General features: G+C 39.9%; 2 protein-coding genes across 4 annotated transcripts in view; both read right to left on the bottom strand.

The window, feature by feature from the left end:
• Positions 1-6642, bottom strand: part of LOC306760841 (eukaryotic translation initiation factor 4 gamma 1-like) — a 61366-nt gene extending 54724 nt beyond the window's left edge. For all 3 annotated transcript variants that reach the window (XM_079246844.1, XM_079246845.1, XM_079246846.1), the window contains exon 1: positions 6617-6642. The gene's annotated coding sequence lies outside the window, so the exon portion shown is untranslated. The remainder of the gene's footprint in view (positions 1-6616) is intronic.
• A 466-nt stretch (positions 6643-7108) lies between these two features.
• On the bottom strand, positions 7109-23573 carry psmd2 (proteasome 26S subunit ubiquitin receptor, non-ATPase 2). The gene is made up of 21 exons (XM_079246895.1): positions 23423-23573; positions 22545-22601; positions 22290-22454; positions 21944-22065; positions 21416-21640; positions 21169-21327; positions 20827-20971; positions 20251-20311; positions 19282-19428; positions 19092-19198; positions 17085-17212; positions 16915-17002; positions 16355-16517; positions 16166-16267; positions 15914-16065; positions 10368-10451; positions 9942-10110; positions 8258-8352; positions 8048-8174; positions 7834-7952; positions 7109-7750 (listed from the first exon to the last, which is right to left on the bottom strand). The coding sequence occupies exons 1-21, from the start codon at positions 23543-23545 to the stop codon at positions 7568-7570; spliced, it is 2721 nt and encodes a 906-aa protein (XP_079103021.1). The 5' UTR covers positions 23546-23573; the 3' UTR covers positions 7109-7567.
• Between the last annotated feature and the right edge of the window lie 101 nt (positions 23574-23674).

Here is a 23674-nt window from a genome sequence, read left to right as displayed (position 1 = left end):
GTGACCCCATGTGACCTGTGGAATCTGTAAACACATCAGCATGTAGACGTTGTGCAACTCCATGAATACACTTCATTAAATTACATAACACCCTTTGGTGTTTGGTGGTACTCCTGATCTGACGATAATATTTTATTTCTTTCAAATTTTCTCTCAAATTACTACTATTCTCTGACTATTCTCTTATTTTACTTGACCAGAAGGCTACAGATGGAAATTAGCTTTTGCTGTAATGTTTCACAATTACAATTACACCAATATGCTTTTTCTCTTTAGAAAAAGTAAACTCCCTCGCAACAAAATGAGTTTAAAATTGTGGAACTAATGTATCAAAATGTTCCTTAAAAAAATTGTCAATATTTTGAAGATCCAAGTATCTGCAATGTTTAATACTATCAATGGAGAATAAGAAGGAATCTCTGTGTGTAGGCGACAAGGCGGAAGGTCAAAACCGGATGCTCACAATCCTCAAAAAACATGATTCTGTGCTGGAAATAGCAGCATGAGATCAGGGACATTCATTGTGATACGCTGTTTCTATACAGTGAATAAGATACCGATCGATGAGACTTAAAAAAAAAATCACTGCATTGTGTTTTTTATTTACAGCTTAAACAGTAGGGTGGGAAAATCGAATCGAAAAATCGGAAATCCGGATTTTTTTTCTTCACAATTTTAAAATAGATTTTTTTTGTTAAAAAATCCATTTTTTTTTCAAATAAATAAAATTAATCCACTATAAAAAAATTTGTCATTTTCCTTTATCTTTTTACTTGTCTTCTTGGGCATTATAGCAGCAGAATGATGGTCTGGCTACTGTGTTGTTTTTTTCCTAACTAAAATCAAGAAAAATTACTAGCAAAAAGAAGTTTTCTTAAAAAAAAATTAGTTTTTAATTACAAAAAATCAATATTGAAGAATTTTGAGAATTGCAATTTAAATCGAATCGGCACCCAAAACATCGGAATCGAATCGAGACAAAAGCATATCGTCACTGCCCTGTTAAACAGCATCCAAACTTCTTGAAACTGAGGTTGTATTATTTGCTCCCCAAATAAGGAGAAAAACAAAAGAGAAACATCATCCCTTGTCATCACATATTGGACAATACTGATCAGTGTCTGATCAATTAAGGCCCCCTTAAACGATTTTCACCCCTCTAATTCAGAGGTTGTTTCATGATTTCAGCATTGTCATTCTCCTTTGCTTCTATGATCTCACAACAGTGATACACTTGACATTAATAGTTAAACTCTATATCTTCTCTGCCAATAACACACTCATCTACACCCCCTCTCTCTGCTACACTATTACTCACGTAGAGCTGCTGCGTAAAACACCTTAGTCATGATGATTCAGGGTGTTTTCTGCTTTTTAAAGAGGAAATCACACAGCAGAAGGAAACTCAAATCTTACCTACACACACACACACACACACACACACACACACACACACACACACACACACACACACACACACACACACACACAAAAGAAGGCAAAACCACACCAGTTTAAAGTAGCTGAGGGTTTCCATGCAGCCAGATAAAATCCCTGGCTTAGTGAAACACTCATGGATGTCGATATTAAGCCTTTCCAAAGTATCCTAGAGCCTTTTGACTGAAAGAACGGCAGTGGTGTAAGTCAGGGTAGAGATGACAGAATATTGTATATGTGTGCAGACAGGGCGATGAGCCTGCCATGGCTGCTCCGTCTCATGGGCTTTCCTCCACTTACTGTAGAGAGGAAATAAAAGCGTGTTTTTGGGAAAGCTTTCCTCAGAAATTATCACAAAAAACATAAAACTCCAGAAAGACTGCAGGACAGAGACATCTGAAAGGTCTGTTTTACGTTAGGTCCCCTTCCCAGCCCCCGTTTGCACCCCAGTCCTGACATTTCAGCTGGTCTGACACACTGCACTGTTCACATCCAGGTATCAGCACCATCGTCCCATAAACATGCTCCAGCGGTCGCACAAGCCTCTGCATGCACTCAGCTCAAGTCTACGGCAAGAGCTCAGGAGACAGGAGTCGTAGTTTTAAGATGGACGTAACTATTCAAACACTCACGACACAAATGTGACCACAGAGCCGTCTCTATTCAAGACCCCGCCTGTTTAATCTGAAATTAGGGCAGCTCGATTATGACAAAAATTATAATCACGATTATTTTGACTGAAACAGATCTCAATTATTTAACACAATAATCCAGTATTTTTAAACGTGCGTGTCGTGGTGTTCTAGACTCTGTGTCGTGCATTATAACCGTCTAATGCACGGTTCAGAGTTGTTTAATCCGCTTTTACCGCTTATATAGGAACTATTTTATGTTGGCCTTGATGAACGTTTTATGCCAAACAACCGCTGTCAGGCTGCAGCGCGTTTCTCTCATTCACCTGTTAAAAGACAGCTGATCTGAACCAACCAGTAAACGCGTTGCCATCGTAACGCCCCGGAAGGGATATTGCAGTGTTTAACTCACCGAACTATGTAGAAAATAAAGCAGCCAGTTGTCACTGACAATGGTATAAACCATGTTTAGGTGAACTTCCACAACCTACTGCAGTTATTCTACATTGACCTGCAGCCGGAGCCGACTGAGACTGGCCGCCTGGGAGTGCTTTAGGACGGGAGAGGCTCCCGCTGCTCCTTCCTTACAGTAACTGCAGAACAATATGTGCCTTCAAGTCAGTCACCAAAATACCAGAAAAGTCTCTAATAACTCCAGTAAAAGTCGCTAGATTTGTCGATTTTAACAAAAAAAAGTCGCCAGATTTAGCAAGAAAGTCTCCAAGTTGGCAACAGTGTCTGAATGAAAGCAAAGCGGCTGTGGGAGGAGTTTACAGCACAGCACTGCAACGCCAGAGACGCTCGATTAGCAGCTGAAGACAGCAGGAGAGGAAACTGCAGAGAGAGAAAAAAAAATAAAAAATAGCACCCTTTTATTTCTATGATCGTTGAAAACCCAGATCATAGTTGAGATTAAATCGCCCAGCCCTATTTGAAATTGTGACCAGTTCATTTTGGGAGTCTATGAAGGATCCCGCTGGTTTATTCCCTGGTTTATTGAACTAAAATACTTCCACTCAGCATTTATAAAAACAAACTAAACTTGTTCTTTTAAAATGCAGCTGCATTCTGAGCTCGCCACTTCATATGATGCATAAGATCTGTCTCTTTGAATTTAATCTAAAGAGGAGTCTGTGCACTCAAAGGATGTCACAATTAGTTGATTTCACAATTAATTGCAGCATTGAGCATCACAATAGATTAAACATGAAGGATTACCTCCGAACGACATAAGCAGATCAGAGCAAGTTACACCATATCCGCCTGACACTGCTAGTGTTACTTTGTTGTGGTTTCATGCGAGTTGCAGAAGAGTTGGTTCTAGAGTGGGAAAATATCACAGATCAAGTCTTATTCCTCCAAACAAACAAGATTAACTCATCCTTGTTGGTTTCTTTGGTAAATAATCACCACAGTGTCAGCCTGACATGGAACGACGCAGTGAACCGAGTAACCACACTGAATATGTTTCACCTACTGCAGGATAGCAAGCAGCTTTTTACACTAAAATAAAGATAAATTAAATTACATAAATGTTTACTTAACCTAACATTGAAATAAAAAGTTCCCATGTACTTTGCAATTTTGTAATTGTGCACGACTCCGGCTGGGTTAACAATGCACATATAGAGTTTGACATTTACTGAATGTTATGCATCCATTTTCCACGCCGCTTATTCCAGAGCAGAAGCAGAGTAGACGTGGACAGATCACTAGGCCATCATAGGGACAAAACAGAGAGATAAACAACCATTCATGCTAACTTTCGCTCAATGGGTGTCACCAACATGTGTGTCTTTAGATGGAGGGAGGAGGCCATAGTACCCAGAGAGAAAAACCACCCACACATAGGGACAACATGCAAACTCCACATGGAAGGGACCCCTGTTTGAACCCCTCCTTTATAGATTTATAGTGCTGGAAAACAAATGCATAACTAATCGCAACACTGGCAATAATTATACCAAGAGCAAAAAAAATCTATGATGGTGACATGTAATATGACTTCAAGTCAAATAATAACCGACGGGGAAAACCCTCTCGGCTTGGATATTACAGGATGGGGCTGTTAAAGTGGGTCAAAGAAAGTCAGAAACACATCAGTAATGGAAAAGATGTTACAGGTCACCATTTCTATTAAATACAAGTTGAAATCCCACCCAGGGACCCTTCACCTCCACCCACTTCTCAGCATTCCCCTTTAAAAACAGGTGATTGCTAGGGATGGGAAAATCTAATAAAAAAAATTAAAAATCTGGATTTTTTTTTTTGCTTCGCAATTTTAAAATCAATTTTTTGTTTAAAGAAATATTCATTTTCTGCAGTGTTAGATAAACAAATATAATCCATTTTAAAATTGTTTGTCATTTTCATTGTTTTTATTGATCTTTTTACTTGTCTTCTCGGACATTATAGCAGAAGAATGATGGTTTGGCTACTGTGTTTTTTTCCTAATTGAAATCAAGAAAAATGAAAGTTTTATTCATTTATTTTGTTTTTTAATCTATAAAAATCAGCAATATCAAAGAATTGTGAAAATCACAATTTAAATAGAATCGAATCAGGACAAAAGCATATTGTCACAGCCCTAGGGATTACTGTTAAAAAAAAACAACAACAACACAGTTTTCTGTGAATTTACGTACACAGTGACAGCTTTGCTCCAGTGACGCAGCATCACAGCAGCCTGACTGAGCTTTCTGGTTTCACAACAGGAAACTCAGCAGTGTCCATATGTCAGGCAAACTGGGACAGCCTGCATCTGACATAATGGGTCCTGCTGTACTGCCATTCAATCTTTTTACTACTTTCAAGCTCAATCATGTCTCACACCAGAAAGACACAGAATAAATATGCATCCAGGGGAAAATATCTGATGTCCTGCAGGGTAAACAGCATCCATTTTGGACCCACGCTCTCTGCTGTAGTCACATGTCTGCAGACCTCAACATCAGGAGGTGATCAACACACGGTTCAATTCTGGCTGCAATAACTCAATCAATTAGATAAATCAATCAGTCAGTCAATCAATCAGTCTAATAAGCTGACAGCCAAGCCAACAATCCACATGTTGAACTCCTTAATGCTAACATAGTGGAACACTTCTGATATGACACAGGGGCGTGTCTGCGTGTCCACTCACGCACACGATCCGGGAGAAAGACACCAATCTACAGACAGTTAAAAAGAAACAAACAAAACATACCCATCAAACATCTTAATCTGACTAAACACCTCCAAACACAGCTGCTACTGCAGGTTTTTGAGAGTTAGCAGTTTGTTAGCCACGTTGCTAACTATGCTAGGCCCCGCCTGGACTCACCACGTGGTTTCTGGCGCGATGCACATCTAGCAGCCGGCTTCATGTTAGCCACACCTCACTCATCCGTTTCCCCGTTATTAAAGCAAATAAAACAACAGCGATAAGCTCAACAGCATTAACTGTTAATATATCAACACGATGGTGGTGCTGACATTGGTGTCATGACAACAGAAAGCGGTAAAAGTACCCGGGGTGAGTCAGACACCTCCGTATCTATTCCACATCTCACGGCATGACAGCAGCATCTCCTCAACAGCCTCCCTTCTTTCTGATGCAGCAGCACTGCGGAGGCTCTTTGCTGAGGGATGCTGCTAGAAAACCCCGCATTTAAAGACACATTTAACCCTCATCACAGCTGTCTGCACGAGCACATTTCATTTAACCCTCATCAAAGCTGTCTGCACGAGCACATTTCTTATAAGGTATAACAGATTTCCTCTCATCAAGCTCTAAAACTTCACCTTTCACTGTCTGACTTGTCAGTATGACATGTGTTAACTGACATATCAACATGTAAATTTGGCTCGCGAACAGAGGAAACAACGCACGAGATGTTTTTAATCACCTTTACAGAGATAGACCAATGAACCAGAATGAACTCAGATTGCTACAAAACCATCACCAGGAATTGTTCTGATCCAAATCTGACAACGCTTTTCTTAATAAAAAAAATAAATAAACACGAGACGAACAAATCGCAGGGGTTTCTGCCACAAAAGTTAAAAAAAAACAAACAAAAAAAAACACACGACACGACAGGACAACCAAAGCGGTTAGCATGCTAGGTTACCCACTTAGCTTACTGGGCTAGTTAGCCTGCTATCAGTTTAATTAAAACAAACTGGTTTTAACAACAACACTGCGCTGCGACAGTCTATCAGTCACTTTTCTAACATTATACACTACACAAAATATAATAATCCCCCCTTGTCATGCTAGCAGCGAGATGTAAAGGCTGTATATTGTGGGGTTAGCTGTGTTGAAAAAAGAACACCCACGTCGTCTTTGCATGGGATGCTAACAGCTAGCCGCAGCTAATCCCAGCAGGAACACCAGTCAGCAGAAACCAGTAAACAAAGTCACAAGCCAGAGATTTATCCCCGTACCGACACATGACACGTTTTTTTTTTAACTTACTTTACCAGTCTTTAAGTAACCCTGACGGACAGTTGTATGAGAATATAAACATTTTAAATGGAAAATAACCCAAGGACCGCGGCGTTACCTTTCTCTCCTTGAGTCCGCAAAGCCGGACGGACGGAGAGCCTTCCCGGAAGCCGGCAGCTGGTAATTCCGGCAAAATCCCATCACGTGAAGCCTTCCCAGTGAGCATATTCATGGATATGTGTTCCTCTTTACTACCTGCATGTCATACATCCACGCTTTGGGAAGCATTGCTTCCCATGTTTACATTTAAACTATTTCATTCATGCATTTTAAACATGAGATCTGTATAAATGTCATCAGAAGAAAACAGCGAATATTTATGAAATATTGCAAAGAAATACACTGAATGAGAGCTTGTGTGAACGATAGATGATCAGTGAAACCTACAGTGGAGCTGCATGTTAAACAAGCTTTATGTTTAAATCAAAAGTTCCTCATATATTCTTATTATACTTTAGATTTTAGACAGTTTAGTATATTAGTTGCTCCAAAAATGTTCCTGATAGTGTTTCAAAGGTTTAAAAATGAAACAAATCAAACAATCACCAAACGAATCAGTGTTTTTATTTCTGATTCAATCTTTTACAGCACTGTAACAAAAAAAAAGTGATGAACATGTACTTTAAATGCTCTAATTACAAAATATGACTGAAGGGTAAAGTAGGAGTTAACACGTGTTGTAATGACTGATGAGGAGTAGCAGTCCATTGATTCATGACTGAAACATTTACTGAAGAGTTAGGAAACAGGTCCCGCTGCAGCCAAGCAGCTGGGTCAGTACATGTGGGAGAGGTGGACCTAAATGGCCATGTTGGTAGAGAGGATGAGGTCCCAGTTTACCCTCTCTGCGCCATATCAGTCCATTCATCCATGTTTTATGACTTCTGGAGTTGGCTGCAGATGACAGATAAAGAAAGATGGGCCTGTGTTGCTCTTTCAGCCATGCAATGAACAACTAAATATATGCTGAGAGCCTCAGACGGCTACGTTAGAAAGGAAAGGGCGCAGTCTAGGTTTCATAGTTGGGGTTCTTGCGAAGGATAACGAAGCCCTCCAGGATGGGAGTGACGGGCAGGTACTCCTCTGTGGCCAGTTCGGCCCTCTCTCCGTGAGCCAGCAGCACCGGTGTGGTGTGAGTCTGAAAACCTGTGATGGCTTTCGGTTTCCCTGCCTGTCCTACGACATCCACAGCCTGTGGACAGATCACACAAACACACATTAAACACTCATCTATTCTAATCCAGCTTTCAAGCTCTGATCTTCAAACTCATCTACCTGTCCAACTCGAACAGACACGGGCAGTGGTCGCAGCTCCTCGTCGAACGTGACCAACATGCGTGGCTGCATGGCTGCTACCAGGCCGTACAGAATGTAATGAGATTTACCCAGAATGACTGTAAAAGACAACACAAACCAGGATTAGATGAACTCCACAGCTCTGAAATGAACGATGGACGTGTGTGAGGAAGCAGGAAGAAAATAAACTCACTGTTCTTGACATCAAGGAAGGAAACGAGCACAGTGAGCAGTCCAGCCACAGCCACCTGACTCATCAGCTGCCTGTCGCTGTGGTAGGGACAGAGTGTGAGCGTGCCTTTGCCCAGGTGAGTCAGACCCTGAGGAGCCATAAATAGTCAAACACCTGTTACACACACACTTTTCCAAAGTTCAACCAAGTCTGGTGGAAGTTGTGACCCACCTGAGCCAGTCGGACCATGAAGAGATTGTTGGGATCTTTGGCGTGATACTGTGCCAGCTGCCGCAGCATGGCTGCCAGACGGGCGTTATTTGTGCCTGAGGAAAAGGGAAAAGTATTCAGGAAGCAGACGTTCTGAGAGGATGGTTATGAACACAGAGCTCCAGAACAACTTCTTAATTTGGGTGCACCCAAATTTTCAGTGTCACTCTCAGCACCTCGTTTTCATATGTTGGAAGGTCTGTCTTTTAATCCTGATCCACATTCACCGATGGCTGTTTGAGTCATTGTGCTGGGAAATCTTGATTTCCAAAATAAAATTGCTGCTTTCACTCCGCTGGATTAAATGTAACATTTTAAACTTGGAAATGGCTTGCGAGGCTGTGCTGCTTGTGGAAAATGTCCTTCTCATGGATTTATATCCAATCTTTTTCATGAGAACTTTCTGCTTGGACTTCAATCTCATGAAAGGCAGCTCCTCTGCCAGCCATAAACATCCAGTTTGTTAGTAGCGTTTTTGGTTAAGGTCATCTCTTAAAGCAGCAGAAGTGACAAAATGCAGCCTAATCTGGAAAAATGATTCAAATAATTGTTTTTCTAACAATATTATTGTGTTTCATTATGTAGAGTCAAAATCAAAATTCAAAATATTGTGGAGTACTACATGATAGTTACCTCTATCATTTGGTATTCCTTTCAATAACAAGAAAAAACAGTCTGAATCAGTTTTTCTTTCTTCAGCTTGAAATAATACAACCTGCCACTGTACTGGATGCCTAATGTCTGTCAGTAGCAAATTAACACTAACACACTACAGTGTAAAACCTCAGATAAGAGCCAATGACAGGAGGAAACCTACATGTTCTCTAGGGCTGTGATGATATGCTTTTGTCCCAATTCGATTCAGATTTTTTGGGTGCCAATTCGGTTTAAATTGCTATTCTCACTATTCTTCAATATTGCTGATTTTTGTAGATTAAAAACAAACAAAAAATGCATAAAACTTTTTGCTCGTTATTTTTAAAAAATTTTAATTAGGAAACAACAACACAATCATTCTGCTGCTACAACGACCAAGAAGACAAGTAATTGACGAAAAATTTATAATGGATTAATTTTTTTTTTAAAAATAGATTGTTTTAATAAAAAAATCAATTTCAAAATTGTGAAGCCAAAAATCCCAACATTCAATTTTTTTATTCGATTTTCCTACTCCTAATGTTCTCTGTCTTTAACTTTTCCTTTTCTTATAATCACAGCATCATTTTCAGAGTTTTGAAAGAAGAGAATGAACCCAGAATAAGCAGACAGACATGCAGCGAGATTAAAATCCTGCTATTATACCTGAAAAAATGTTCAGTGCAGACTATGACTGAGAAAAAGAAACAAAGTAGGCGCATTGGACTGCTTTTTGCTTGCACTGTACATGGATCAGTTTATATACTCTGAAATGCAGAGTAATAAACAACATTTAAACAGGAAATGAATTTCTATCAAGATCAAAGCATTCATTATCATTTTCATACAACTGACTACTTTTGAATGAATTATTTTGCATTTATACCATGTGTTTGTGGTTAAATGACAAGAAAAATAGTTTTTTTCTCAACATATTTCAACTATAAACACAAAAAGGTGTGTAATATTCAATTTCAGCATCATTATTTCATAGAAAGCTGAAACTTACCACTGCCCACCATGCCCATGGCAAAGATGGAGTTGTGAGAGACCTCTGGGTCGGCATCGTGGGAAAACTTGCTAAGAGTGTCCAAGATGTTCAGACGAGGGTTGGATACAGAAATGAGAGCAAGGGCCAGGGGCACCGCTCGCCTCAGGGTGGGCTCACCGTAACGCAGCTGATGGCATGAACAGAGGTTAAAATGGGAGAGCAGAAATTAGTGAACAAGTTTGTCTATGCGCTAGAAATGATCACAACAGACTGATTACAATAGATAAACAGAAGAAAATAAGATTGAAGAATTAGACTTAAAGCAGAGAAAGGCTGCTCTGTATTCAGCAGACAAACAAGAATGAGTGATTTAAAAGAAGAATTAAGGAAAATTTCAACAAGATATGGGGAAGAGACATAAAACGATAAAAAGATGCAACTGACCAGATGTCCAAATGTTCGCAGTGCCATTTCAGAGCCAATCTCCTCTCCCATGGCAATCAGAGCGATGCCTAGAACAGCCACACCCTGAAAGACATTAAAGTTTGTTTTCACTCGGCTGAAACATCGTGACACGTGCAGCGAAGACAGATGAGCCACAGATTGATGAGAATAACCAGCTGGCGAACCGCTAGTCAACAGCAGATAATCGTTAGTTAAACTCTCATATTTAATTCGTGGTTAACACCATGGTTTCACACCAGCAGTTTGGGAGTATTTTGGTCAACAACGTAGACTATATGAAAGATGAACCGTGACGTCACCCGTAGGTTTCTGAAAAGATGAAGTGAAGCTCATTGGGCGGTTTTCACCATTGCCATCCTGGCAGCTTCATCCGTACAGTCTCTTCCGAAAAAGAGCTGAGAGGGGATGTGAGCATGGAGGTGGATGATTGATGACCTGTCTGTAGCTAAGAGCTATCCGAGCTAACCCAGAGCTAACAGAAGCTAACCAGCTAACAGAGGCATGCAGGCTAAAGCTAAATCACACTGTTAGCCATCTAAAAACCTGCAGTCATGTGCCATTATGCCAAATTTCAAGATTAAATTACTTCTAATCGGATAAGCTACATAGAATAAATGAAAAATAATCACTCCCCTACAGTTGTCATGAAGGTAAACTTGACCTATTAAATGTAAAATGTATTTTTGTACCAGGCTGTAAACATGTTTATTCCTGCGGTGAAGTTGGTCTTTTTAACATGGGAGTCTATGGGGATTTGTTATTTTGGAGCCCCTAGTGGATGAAGGGGGGAACTACACATTTTGGAACTTTGCATAAGCTTCCCTTTTAACTGCAAAAGATTGGTCAATAACACTAGAAAGGAAGTGGTAGATAACCAGTTAGCTGTGGAAGCATGTTTAAGCTATATGTGAATGTTACCCTGCAGAGTTAGCACAGCTAATATTAGCCACCATCAGTAATCCACTGGATTTAAGTAACTTTCTGTGGTATGGGACCACTCTATATTGGACTGTTGTGGCGATGACACTTCACTTTTGTTTTGGTTTGTTAGCTGCTTCTAACAGTAAAGCATCAGCGTCATTATAAAAAAGTTTTGTTTCCCAGAAAGACCGGGAGAAACTCCTCCATGCGTTCATCTCCAGCAGACTGGATTACATCCAGATGCTGGACTGTCTGAACACATCAAGCTAGTTTTAATATTTTTTTACTGGTTTCCAGTCAGTCACAGAACAGACTTTAAAACTGCCAAAGTGAATCCTTTTCAGCACATTTGCATGTTGCCACACACAACCCACAAACATTTGGCTTCTTATGCAAACCACGCTCATATCTGGGTCTTCTACAGGGTTGTAATCTTACTGTTTCCGTTGAATTAACCATAAAAGATCTGGCACAGGATTCCCAGATCTTCCTCCCCTCCCAATCAGCCACACCGTGGTTACACCCAGAGGTGCGTTTGGTAACCCAAAACTGCCCTCGCCTGGTTTCTCGGATATGGCGCTGAGAAAATTACCTGATCATGTCTATCATAGACCCATAAAGGATAACATCTCTGCTCTCACACAGCTGAGATAGCCGAAACATGTTGGCTAGTTGCAGCACATATATCAACCTGATCTGTGATCGGGTCATGTGACATCACCTGAGGCCCTGATGTCTGTTCATGTGAAAGTTCACATATGAAACTCTGATGTCTGATATCTTTTATGTGTATTTCATTCCCTGTCCACTAGTTGCAAAGAGTTTGTGCAGCTTTCCCGCCATGGTTTGCCTGTGGTCATGTGACTGTATGGCTACATTTGATTGGTCAAATGGAATAAAATGATGATTGTTACTATGTCTGACTGGTGAAACCGGCAACAGTTTGACTGATATAAAGCAAATGTAATCATATATATATATATATATATACATATATATATATATATATATATATATATATATATAAAAACCAACGAGTTGATTTTTGCCCAATGGAGTAATGACCCATTTATGCTCAAGGCAGGACACAGATACACAGATGGATAGTTTCGTCCATGTCCTGCGTCGGTATTGTACGTAATTTGGTCCGTTATCAAGGCGCTTAATTATCGGTTATTTGACAGATCCAAACAAAGAAATATCACTAGATATCATGGGGCAGTGCTGACTTGTATAGCTGACACAACCTGCAAAAGGAACAACCAGAGAAGAAGAGAAACGGGAAGTAAATGACGCCGAAACCATAGACATATATACGTAGACGCCTCATTGAGCGCTGGAGAGTGAACCAGCGTCGCCGCCATACTGGATGGGTCTTTGCTTCAGAGTCTCGCTACAGAGTCAACGTAGTTTCCCCACATAATTGTTTTCTATTGATCAACCCGTACATATTACACACAAACAAAACACTTTTCTACATAACTGTTTTTAAAAACATAATGTTAACATAGCGAATAATCTAAATGTAAACGATAAATTTTACTTATATTAGGTGTTTCTGAAAAGATATGATATTGATATTCACAAAGAGTTTTACATGGTAGCATAATTACCTCCGTCAAGGAGGTTATGTTTTTATGGCTTTATCTGTTTGCCTGTTTGTGTTCAAGATAACTTAAAAAGTTATGGACAGATTTTCATTACATTTTCAGGACTTGTTGGAAACGTAAAAGTGAAGAACAGATTTAATTTTGGTGGTGATCCAGATCACCGTTTGGATCCAGGAACATTTTAAAGGTCGTGGAGGAGGTTTTCCACTCTCCAAGTGTTTTTCTGGGTAACTTCTGAATTGCAAAGCATACTTTATTTTCAGACTTTGTACAATTATATCTCTATATTGACAAATTAATAAATGTAAATAAAAGAAAGAGTGAACCGTAGTCAAGGGAAAGCAGCAACTATTCCTGTATTTTGTTCAGCACACGGTTGCAATAACCGGCGAAATATTGAAAGCAGATTGTGTGGAATTACATCGTACAAGGTTAAATAATTTATTTGACCAGATAGAAATAGATAAATGAATCGAAATGTATCAATAAAAATCAAACATGTTAGTATCAAATTCATTTATACATTTATTTAGAATGTAGCTACCTTATGTCTTAGTTAAATAGCATTATAAAAATATTTTAGCATAAAAAGCAATATCACTGTCCTTTGTAACAAACCAAACTGTGAGAATAATCAGGGAGAAATTGGTTAGTTGTTGTTATTGTTGTTACAAGTTATTGTTGTGGTTGGACCTACACCTTACAAATAAATGCACTGGAGGCGCATGGGAGACCCATCCAAGATGGCGGCGCGATGAGAGGTCAGCTTGTATAGGCAGCGTGATACAATGTATGTATATATAATGTATATATGATGTCTATGGCAGAAACCTTCAAATCAAAAGGACCAGAAGAAGATGCAGAAGTTGTTGAGAACAGCAAGAAATGTTTGTGGTTGTGATGACCTAAGCCCCACAGTGCTTCCTTATCTGGAGGATGAAACGCGTGGCAAAGGACTGAGGAGCCTTAAATCTGGGGGGGGTTGAGCTTTGTTTGGTTATTGTTAGCCATCTTGTTTTCCCCTCTGTGTGAACTGGTTTTGCCTGAAGCTCTATATAAGTCACCTTTATGTATCTTGGAGGGATGGTTTGATCTGTTTGTGACATTTTGAGAATTATGATGTTTATCTGACCTCTTATAAAAGCTAGCTAGTTTAATTTCTTTGGACTTTTGGATTCATTTTGAGCAATAAAAGCTCAGGTTTTGAAATAACCTGTGTCCTCCTGACTTTACTCCTTGGTCCTTGACAGTAGTCTTTTTCTTCTTCTGGTCTTTTTGGATGTTTGTAAAAACCTTAATAGTGGTGCATTATCACTGTGCAACAGTGTCAAAGCGCAGAAGACAACCCTGAACTCAGCACTGACCTCTAGTGGACGACCTGACTTAACTATGGCAACATAAAACATGTGCAGAAGCGTGAGAGCAGCGACGTATAACAATGTTTAAAACAAACCTCCCTGTTTACATATGTAAGGGAGCATAAATGGGTCCTAATTTACTCAAGTATAGGGCAGTAAAATTACTCTTACGAGTATATAAAAAAAATGACAAATGTTACTGAGTACATGCAACTCATTACTGGTTACGCCTTTCCAGTTCTATTTTTCCTGTTCTTCAGGTTAGCTTGCCATTTTCCTTTCATTCCGTCTTTTCTTGTTTTAGTTAAACCATGAAGGTGAGTTACTTTTTCAATTTAACTTAACTTCTTTGGTAGTTTTGTTCAGTTTGTTGTTTTGGCCTCAGCCCTGAAGTATGCTCATTCAAACCAGCTGTAATATCTTTGTCAGTCCAACTTCTTAACCATCAAACTCTCCTCTCCATCATGTCATCATAGCTGCTTGAGACTTGAGGAAGAGGAGTCATTTTCATGCTGCATCTCAGCCACCCTGAGGTTTTGCATAATGGATTTCCATTAACTAGCTCCTTTAACATGGAGAAATTTTTAATCTATCGGACTGAAATCAATCTGATCTGATTCCAGCTGACATGTTGTCAAAGTGATGATATCAGCTGTATTTACATGATGGACATGATGTTAGCAATGTTGACATCCAAAAAGCCTACCAGTTTAAAAGAAGGGTTTACTTTTCTTTGTCTTTTAACCTTTTAACCATCGTAATGTGCTATAATCTTTAATTTTTCCCCAGTGTCTAACAGAAACGTATCCGTTACAGTCCAGTCCAATTTAGCTGCCAACATTTTTTAAGTCTTCCCTTAAACTTATTTCTTCACATCCATCACGTCCCTACGTGGTCGATGCAACAACACAGTTGTGCTCATATGTATCCATCCCCTTTCATTAAATAAAGGCTGAAAAAGTCACTCAAATAACTGGATACTTAAAGGAACAATAACGAAAAATTTGCAAAAATAGAATTTAGTATTATAAGACAGTTTTTTCATTTAATTGAGTTAAAGAAAGAAAGAAAACAAACAAATTGGTCCTGGACAAATTAGAGCACTTTTCTGTTGAACAGTGGGACAAAATACCCGTCAACAGATGCAGAAGTCTGACTGAGAGGAACAGAAAACACCTGACTGGAGCGGAAACATTAAAGGATTGTTCAACTAAATATTACTTTATGACCGATGTAATATGCAATAAATTATCTTATTTGTTTGCTTTAAAAAAAAAAAAACTATTGAACCAGAATTAGAAAATAATGTAATTATTTTCATAAAATTTTTATTTATTATTACTTTAGTCAATTTCAGCTTATTTTACAGGCAGCTGTTTTTTTTTCCTTCTTTAATGAAATATGAATAAATATGAGCACAACTGTACATCACATCCATCAGGTCCCTACGTGGTTGATGCAACAACATATATCATAGAAAAAATCAGAATAATTTTTCCTGCTGATCAGATCCTGTCAAGGTTTAAATCAATCCACCTGATCGGACTGATGCGTTTCTATTATAACTGGACGTTTAATTAGATAAAAAATGCTCCATATAAACAAGGCTATTGATCATCATTATGATGGTTCTGACCTGGTGGGATCCCATGTCAGCAGCAGTTTCCTTCTTGTCTTTGTCTTTTTTATCCTTCTTGTCCTTATCGTCCTCTTTTTCCTTCTCCTTAGCTTCGTAGTGCTCGCTGCAGATGTGGAGGAGCTGCTGCACCTTCAGCACATTCCCAGATCCTGAGGAGAAGGGAGAAAATATCAGGGTGTGAATCAGTCACTGCAGCACAGTGTGCAGGTACGTTTGTTGTTGGTTCACAAACAGAACAGTAAAACTGACCTGCATATGCACAGATGTCCACAAGCGTGTTGGCAAAGCTGCGGAAAGGTTCAGGCACGACCTGTAGAGCTGCAAGCGTCGTCTCAATTGCTTCTCCTTTGCCTGAGGATAGAAACGTGACACGCATTAAGAGAAGCCTTTACAAGTAGATTCATGACAACAAGTTAAACGTAAGCTTTCCATGCCTACCTAAGTGGTTGAGTCCCAAACCCAGAGGCAGCCAGCGAGCATACGTGTCCTTCAGCTCCTGTTCGTTCTTCTCCATGATGGTCTGGACGATGGTGGAGGTGACATCGCCGTTACAAGACCCCACAGCAATCATGCCACAGGCCAGTGCCGTCACTCCAACCACCTGCAGATTTAAACACAGCACTTAGATCTGTGTTTTTCAACCTTTTTTGAGCCAAAACACACTTTTTCACTGAAAAATCACAAGGCAAACCACAAACCAAAATGTTTTTTGTTTTTTAAAGTCCATATTATTCATGTAAAGTCCATCTTGTCAAAGCCTCTTGAATAGAAATCAGATAAACACAAGAAGAAGGAATTTTATTATAATTCACTGTGGCCTGTTTGGATGAACACAGAGCTGCTTTTTAGACCAATTAGGTGAAATTGGGTAATTTCTCAGGGCACACCTGATAATCTCTCACAGCACACTAATGTGCCAAGGCACAGTGGGTGAAAAACACTGACTTAGATGATGCTAAATTGATCCTCAGCATGAGGAAGATGATGCTCAGTTATACCTCCATGCTGGATTTGGAGTCTCCCATGACAGGGAGGAGCAGAGACAGGACGTCTTCTCTGTTTGAGCCAGCGTAAGCAAGACCCAACCTGAAACCAAGGAAACGACCATATAAAATAGCACTTTATCACAGTATCAGGGACAGGTAGAGACACAGCACAACATCCTCACCCAAAGATGGCGCCTATCCTCATCACATTGCTGTTGTGAAGGACGTAGTCAGAGAGCAGGGCGAGCGCTGGGTCACACTCGTTCCTCACACCCGAGTTAACGATGCCGCAGGCCAAGAGGGCACCGGACTACACACAGGAGGATAGCAGAAGCGGGACACACAAGACACTTTTAACCAGCTTCTTTGATAACTTTCCTCCTCCTGCTGTCACTGAAATGTTAATCTGATTTATTAAAGGAACTCCTCGGACTGGAAAACTAAAGTAGAGTAACAGATAGAGTAGAGTTGATTGCTTTTAAATTAAATATAGCAATTTAAGACGTTGTGTTTCACAAAGAGGCCGATTATTTCAGATATAATACGCTGCCTGATCCAGGTTTCCAACCTCCTGCCATTATCTTGTTGCCTCCGTTGTGCAACAGTAAGCTCCTCTTTTTGAGATTCAAAAAAATTGTAGTTGGCCATTATTCTGCTTTATCTGAACCTCACAGGTTTACATTGGACGTGTGCTGCGTTTCATTTCCCACACTTGCATATCTTTACGTAGACTAACAGCTGGTCAGAGGGAGGGGGGGTAGCCACTGTGCAGACAGGACGGGGTAAAGCTTGTTCCATCCTCCACGAGAAGCGAGACCTTTTTTCCACAAGAAAAAAAAAAGACGTCATTTTGTTCTCGCATTTGAAGACAATTCTGGACACATCAGGCTGGCAGAAGTTTTTTCCTGCAGTGAAATGTCGTGTGATTGGTCGGACATTTGAGGTGGGCGTGGTTAACACAGAAAACGTGAGGCAGACAGTTTCTGCATTTTTCCTGTTGCAGGTAAAACGGATTGTTTTGATAAAACAGCTGATCGAGGTGGTGAGAAAGTACGAATATTTTTACAACATGTGGCATTAAAACACTCAGACCCAGCCGTGTGCACGACCTGCCCTGCCGAGGACGAAGTTTTTCGATAAATAGAACAGTATAATAATATACTAATATATAGTTATATAATATATAACTATTAATATAGTTATTCCACATAACAGCAGACATCACCACCTGCAGCGATCCCTCCCCGCTGCAGACGAAGCTTCCCGTGGAGTATGAATGGACCTGATGAAATAGTTTTTGTCTTGTTCTTGCAGCCTTGAGGACAAAACAAAGTTCTTGCTTCTCGTGGAGGATGGAACAAGTTTAACTGTTTCCAGGTGAAAGAGCTTCAACACCTTAGACAAGGCAAGGACGAGGTAGGTGACTAAATGTTTAAAAATCATCATGTGACAGCTGTTCAGTCACATCTTCCAACCTCATCATGGACTAATTTTTCGATAAATAACTAAAACACCCCCCAAAAAAAACGGAGAGGATAGAAAACACTTGTGAAAGGTCCTGATGAAAAGAATAAAGACGGTTTTACTGAGTGGAGTCGTTCTAAATATTCATGTTGTTCAGATGTCAGATAAACTGCTGATGATCATAAATCACTGGATCTACTTTAAGTCATAATACGACTCAGAAATTCCTCCAATGACGATGGATTCAGTTTGTTCCGCTGCGTCTCCATCTCAGCATCTTCACCTCACTGGGAGAGTTTAAAACCCCAGTAGTTCTGATTTCCAGGTGTCTGAAGCTTCACATAAGTCTGTTGCGAGTTCTCTGATGATTCGAATGTGTGTGTATGCACACACATCTGTGTGGTCTTGGGATGAAGCAGCACAGACATCACGAGACGATGTGTTGCAGCGTAAGTAAGGTGAATTACATCAGACCGTTTAGTTTTTACAACAAAGTATAAACCTGTTCAACTTGTGTCCTTGTCAGAATAAAGAGCAGCTTATATTTAGATAACATGTCTGGTAATCTTATATCTCATAAGGAAAATATATTTCTTCATGAACACTGAACAGAAGCTGGAATTTAAAAGATTAAATCGCCATTACATGATTCCCCACATCGTTCAGGCCTGATGTGGAGTGCATTGCTCATCGTTATAAAGCAACACATCTAAAACTGACCATACCTTGATGTAGTCTTCAGATGAGTACAGATACTTGTCGATCTGGGTCAGACCACCGTCTACGTCCCACAGCAGGATCATTCCCAGAGAGGCTGCAGCGCTCAACATTCCTGAGAACATCAGAGGAATCAGCTGTTGTGATTTGTGATCACAATAACAAAAAGGTAAATGTGTGGACGGTGTGTTCCTGTACCGTGGTCCTTGTTCTTGTACAGCCATTTGTTGCCATCATCTGTGAGCAGCTTATCCTGCCCAAAGGCTGCATTAACAAAGCCGTTGACAAACGAAGAGGCCAAGTTCATGCGAGCCGAGTCCACCTGGGAGCCACTTCCTCCAAACCCTGGTATATACAACACAGAGATGATGCGACATGGATAAACTCTACAAACACAGCTCTGATAAACACAGATACACTGAACTGAGGTGTAGAATATCAGTAGAAGCAGAATGCAATGTCACAACTTTTCTGACTTGTTGCTGCCTGCAAATTCAAGATGAGCAGATTGATTTTTCTTCTGCAGACCTCCGTAGAAAGTCTTCACATAGTTGGATATCTGATTATAGGAACAACTTGATTCTCCTGGAAAACTACAAATAACGTCAAAACCATCTTGAGCTTTTACCTGAACTGAATACAGAGACACTCCAAAACTATGCACTAAGAAAAAGAAAAAACCTACAGAACTCAGAGGAGCACAAATGTTTGACATGTTAGATCAGTGAAAAATGCCACAGCTTCACAGTAACGTGATTTTCTTTTTAAACAATCGCAGAGAAAACAGAAAAATGCTAATTAAAACAATGACATAAAGCGATTAAGTGGAAAAATTACACATTTTCCTAAATTCTCATTTAAATATATTTGACACGACTCTTTTTATTGTATGTTGTGTAACTGTAAAGTCACATGCATTTTTCCCCACTCATGATTATATTAAGGTTGCAACAAACGTCTTGCTACTCCCTTTTCCGACTGAAAAAGTTCACTTAAGTTATCCTGAGTTGCTGTAAGTCTGATAGAAACTTAACTGATGTCTCGTTTTAAAATTTTTCCTTATTTTATTTGTTCAAAATTAAATTAAATCTAAGTTTCTAAAATCTGTGCTTGTCTCCAACCTTACATTCAACCTCCAACACATCAAATCATCCCATGCAGACTCACTGTTGTTTTCCAGGTGTGTTTTGTAGATGTCGTCTGGGACTTTGGGCTCCATAATATCCAACTGTGGAGGACAAGAAGAGTGATGTTGTGAAGATGTTTTAATCTTTGATTTCACTCTATGAATAAAATATTTATAATTCTTTAAGTTTAATTGGTGAAATTTTGCTGAGTCACATGTATATTCATCATCAGCATCTCTGCAGGCTACTGAAGGTGAGTGACAGGCTGGATACGTTTTCATCTCTCTGGGAATTATACTACAGGTAAAATACTGACTACTAATAAATATTTCACATAAAAAACATTTTTCTCGAATGAGCAGAAAGATGTTCAGATTAAACTGCACAGATTTTTACTGATTTCATCTTGTTTACAAAGTAAGAAGGAGACGAGATACTTCCCTGGGCTTGTAGTAGCCAGTATGTAATCTAACTCCAGCCTTTCAGGTGAGAATGAATAATAGCCCTAGGCATCATGGAAACGCAGATATGTTTTGTTTTTTAAGGCCATCGAAGCAAAATCACATCAAACATTTCTGTGAATCTCTTTTTTCCCCAACAGTGTCCTCTCTCCCACCTCTCTGGCCAGAGCCAAGAAGTTACTGTTGAGTTGCACGTTGGACATGATTTCTGTCAGGTCCTCATAGTCCTCCACGTCCTCATTAAGCTCCAGGAACATGCCATGACGGCCCAGCATGAACGCCATCTGCTTCTGGATGACTCTGCAGGGGACAGAGTTGCTGTTTAGCACACACACCGTCCACCAAGCATGAGAGGCTGCTTTACTGTGCAAGAGAAAAACTGGAGCTTTCACTCCTCATTTAAAATGTTTCTGAGCTCAAAACTTTTGTTTAAAAGTTCTCAACCATTTCTAATTAGCACCTGAGATTTCCCAGGAGCAGTGCATGATCGTGCTTACATGTCTTTGCAGGATGTGAAGATGTTTTCTACCAGCTCCACATCGTTGAGCATCAGGGCTAAGCGCAGCGCCTCTGGATAACGGGTGAACTTCCTGAAGATGTTCAAGGCACATCTCAGCAGTGCAGAGTTTTCAGGCTCAGGAACGTAACTCACACAGCTGAAAAATATAAATATATATACACAGTTCATTTATGAGAAAAGTACAAAAGTCTGTATTCAGAAAAGCACGAAAAACCTGAACTAACCTGGTAAGATAGAGGCAGACTTTGCCATAAGCATTTTCATCAATATAATCCTCCAGCATATCCAGCCTCTCGATCTCCATCAGCAGGTCGCACGCCTCATGCTCGGCGTTGTGGGCCATGTTGTAGGGCACGATCTCTTTAACCAGTTTCAGCAGCGTTTCTTGCTGAGTTTTATCGTTTTCTTCCACTTCCTGCCACTCTTTAGCAACCTCACCAGCAAGATGCCTGACAGATGCAGACAAGAAAATGTATCAGTGACTAAAAACTGAAGCAAAAAGAAGACGGTCGTTTATTGAAAGTAAAAATCCTCTCATCTATTACGCTTTTGCATTGAGTGAAACCTTCATCCTATACCTAACATATGTTTTCCCCTTCAATCCACTAGCTAGTGTTGAAAACATTGCAACAAACTAAAAACTAAACACCACCAAAGAAAAAAACAAAGATCAGCTACACACCTTTTGTTTTGACTGAACCTTCAATGTAATTTTGATGACGCCCCATCATGACGAAGTTAGAAGGATTTACCTGACATATTCATGTCCCCAAGAGGCCAACTCTTCCTGGGAGCCCAGCAGTCGGTACTTCAAACACTCCCTCTCACCGCTCATGGTCATGGCTAGCACTGACACCACGTCGGCACAGAAACGCTGCAACCAAAGACAGAGATTTTATGTAATCTATTCATTTCAGTATTTTCAAATATGATGATTTAGGATTGATTCATCCCAAATATATCTACTATAATGTATGAAATAATAAAATACCATACCAGCATAAATAAAAACAACCATTTAAATCTATCACAGATGCCATACACAACATCGCAAAAAGCACCATTTCTATCCGTCATACAAACAGAGCAGAGGCTCACCTTGTTCTCACCGGGGGCCATGCCCTCATAGATTTCTTTAAGCTTGCCGTAGTGTGGACGTAAAAATTTCAGGGGTTTAGGTACTGAGGTCATGGAAGTGGTTGAGGAGCGGATCTGTCTGCGCAGTTCTTCCAAAGCAGGACGATGCAGCGCTGTGCTCTTCTCCTACAACCGTGTGAAAAAGACATGTTCTTTCATCTCTTAAATGTTCCTACTTACTGTCACATGGAGAAGTTAAATATATCAGACACTTACACTCAGTCTCTCCACCATCAACTCCAGGTCCTCTTGTAACTGCTTGTCTTCCTCTGACTGAGAAAGTAATAAAAAAAATTTTTTTTAATTAATTAAAGCACAAAAATACAATGCGTATTTAAAAAGTGTCAGACACAACCATTAAGTCACAGCAAGGCATCTGATGGATTACAATGCAATACAAAGAAACTGTTCGCCTATTATGCTCACCTTTCCTTTCATGCTTTTTAATCTAGTGCAACCATGACAATATCCTGTCATTATTTTAGTAAACATGTCCATTTTTTTAATTGGAAAAAATTGGCAACTTCTAGCTGATATCTGATGATTAGCAACAAAAAGCTACACGTGTATCAACAAAACAGCTAAAGATCTTGTTAACAGTGAAATATACTTTATCTGGACAATGACACTACAACCAAACGGCCAAGAGTTTAATTGAGATTGTTACAACTAGAAATTATTACTGTGTGTGTAAGTTTATTTGACTTAACCTTAGCTGCTGGGTCATACAGTTGCTTTCCCAAAGCTAAACCTGGTTAGCTGCATATGCTAACAAAGCTAAACTTGATGACAGTTCTAGGCTATGGGTCTAGGAAGCTAACGCTAGCTTACCGGCAGGCTAAGCTAATATTTGCTAACTTGAGCTTTATCTACGGGATTTCATGGAACTCAAACAAGTGAATAATCCAGACATGTGAGGTTTCATGTGTGTAATAAAACTGGTAAACATCTAAAGCCAGTTTGTTGTATTTTTGTGTTTTTCTAACCTCGGCCTGCTTGACCATGTTGTCAAAGCGGCGGTGACTCAGGCAAAATAACAGCTCTACCTCCTGAAACTTACCACATATTTGAATGAGAGAAGTGCACAAACTCACCAATTCCTGCTCCTCTTTCTTTTCTTTATCTTTCCCAGAGGACTGTTGTCCCTTTTCCTTGTCCTTATCCTTCTCATCGGTCTTTTCAGACTGTTTCTTCTCCTTCTTTTTTGCCTCTTCCATAGTTGCAGCTCGGTTGACTGTACGCTAACTGACTTCTTCGGTGAAGAAAATCTGCTGTGATGTGCTCTTTAGCGTCCCCCTAGGGGCGCCCCCTGGTGGCGGCGAGTTGTTCCGGTTATCTGATGCTAC

Source organism: Telmatherina bonti (genome assembly GCF_933228915.1).
Source record: "Telmatherina bonti genome assembly, chromosome: 9".
Taxonomy (NCBI): domain Eukaryota; kingdom Metazoa; phylum Chordata; class Actinopteri; order Atheriniformes; family Telmatherinidae; genus Telmatherina; species Telmatherina bonti.
This window is presented reverse-complemented; position numbering and strand designations above follow the sequence as displayed.

Excerpts from the sequence above, each read along its gene's own strand:
- psmd2 (XM_079246895.1), bottom strand. The coding sequence starts at position 23,545 with ATGGAAGAGGCAAAAAAGAAGGAGAAGAAACAGTCTGAAAAGACCGAT. Across the intron at positions 22,455-22,544 it reads TGATGGTGGAGAGACTGAGT|GAGAAGAGCACAGCGCTGCA; the intron begins GTAAGTGTCTGA and ends ACACGGTTGTAG. Across the intron at positions 10,452-15,913 it reads CTGACATGGGATCCCACCAG|GGTGTGGCTGTTCTAGGCAT; the intron begins GTCAGAACCATC and ends AATGTCTTTCAG.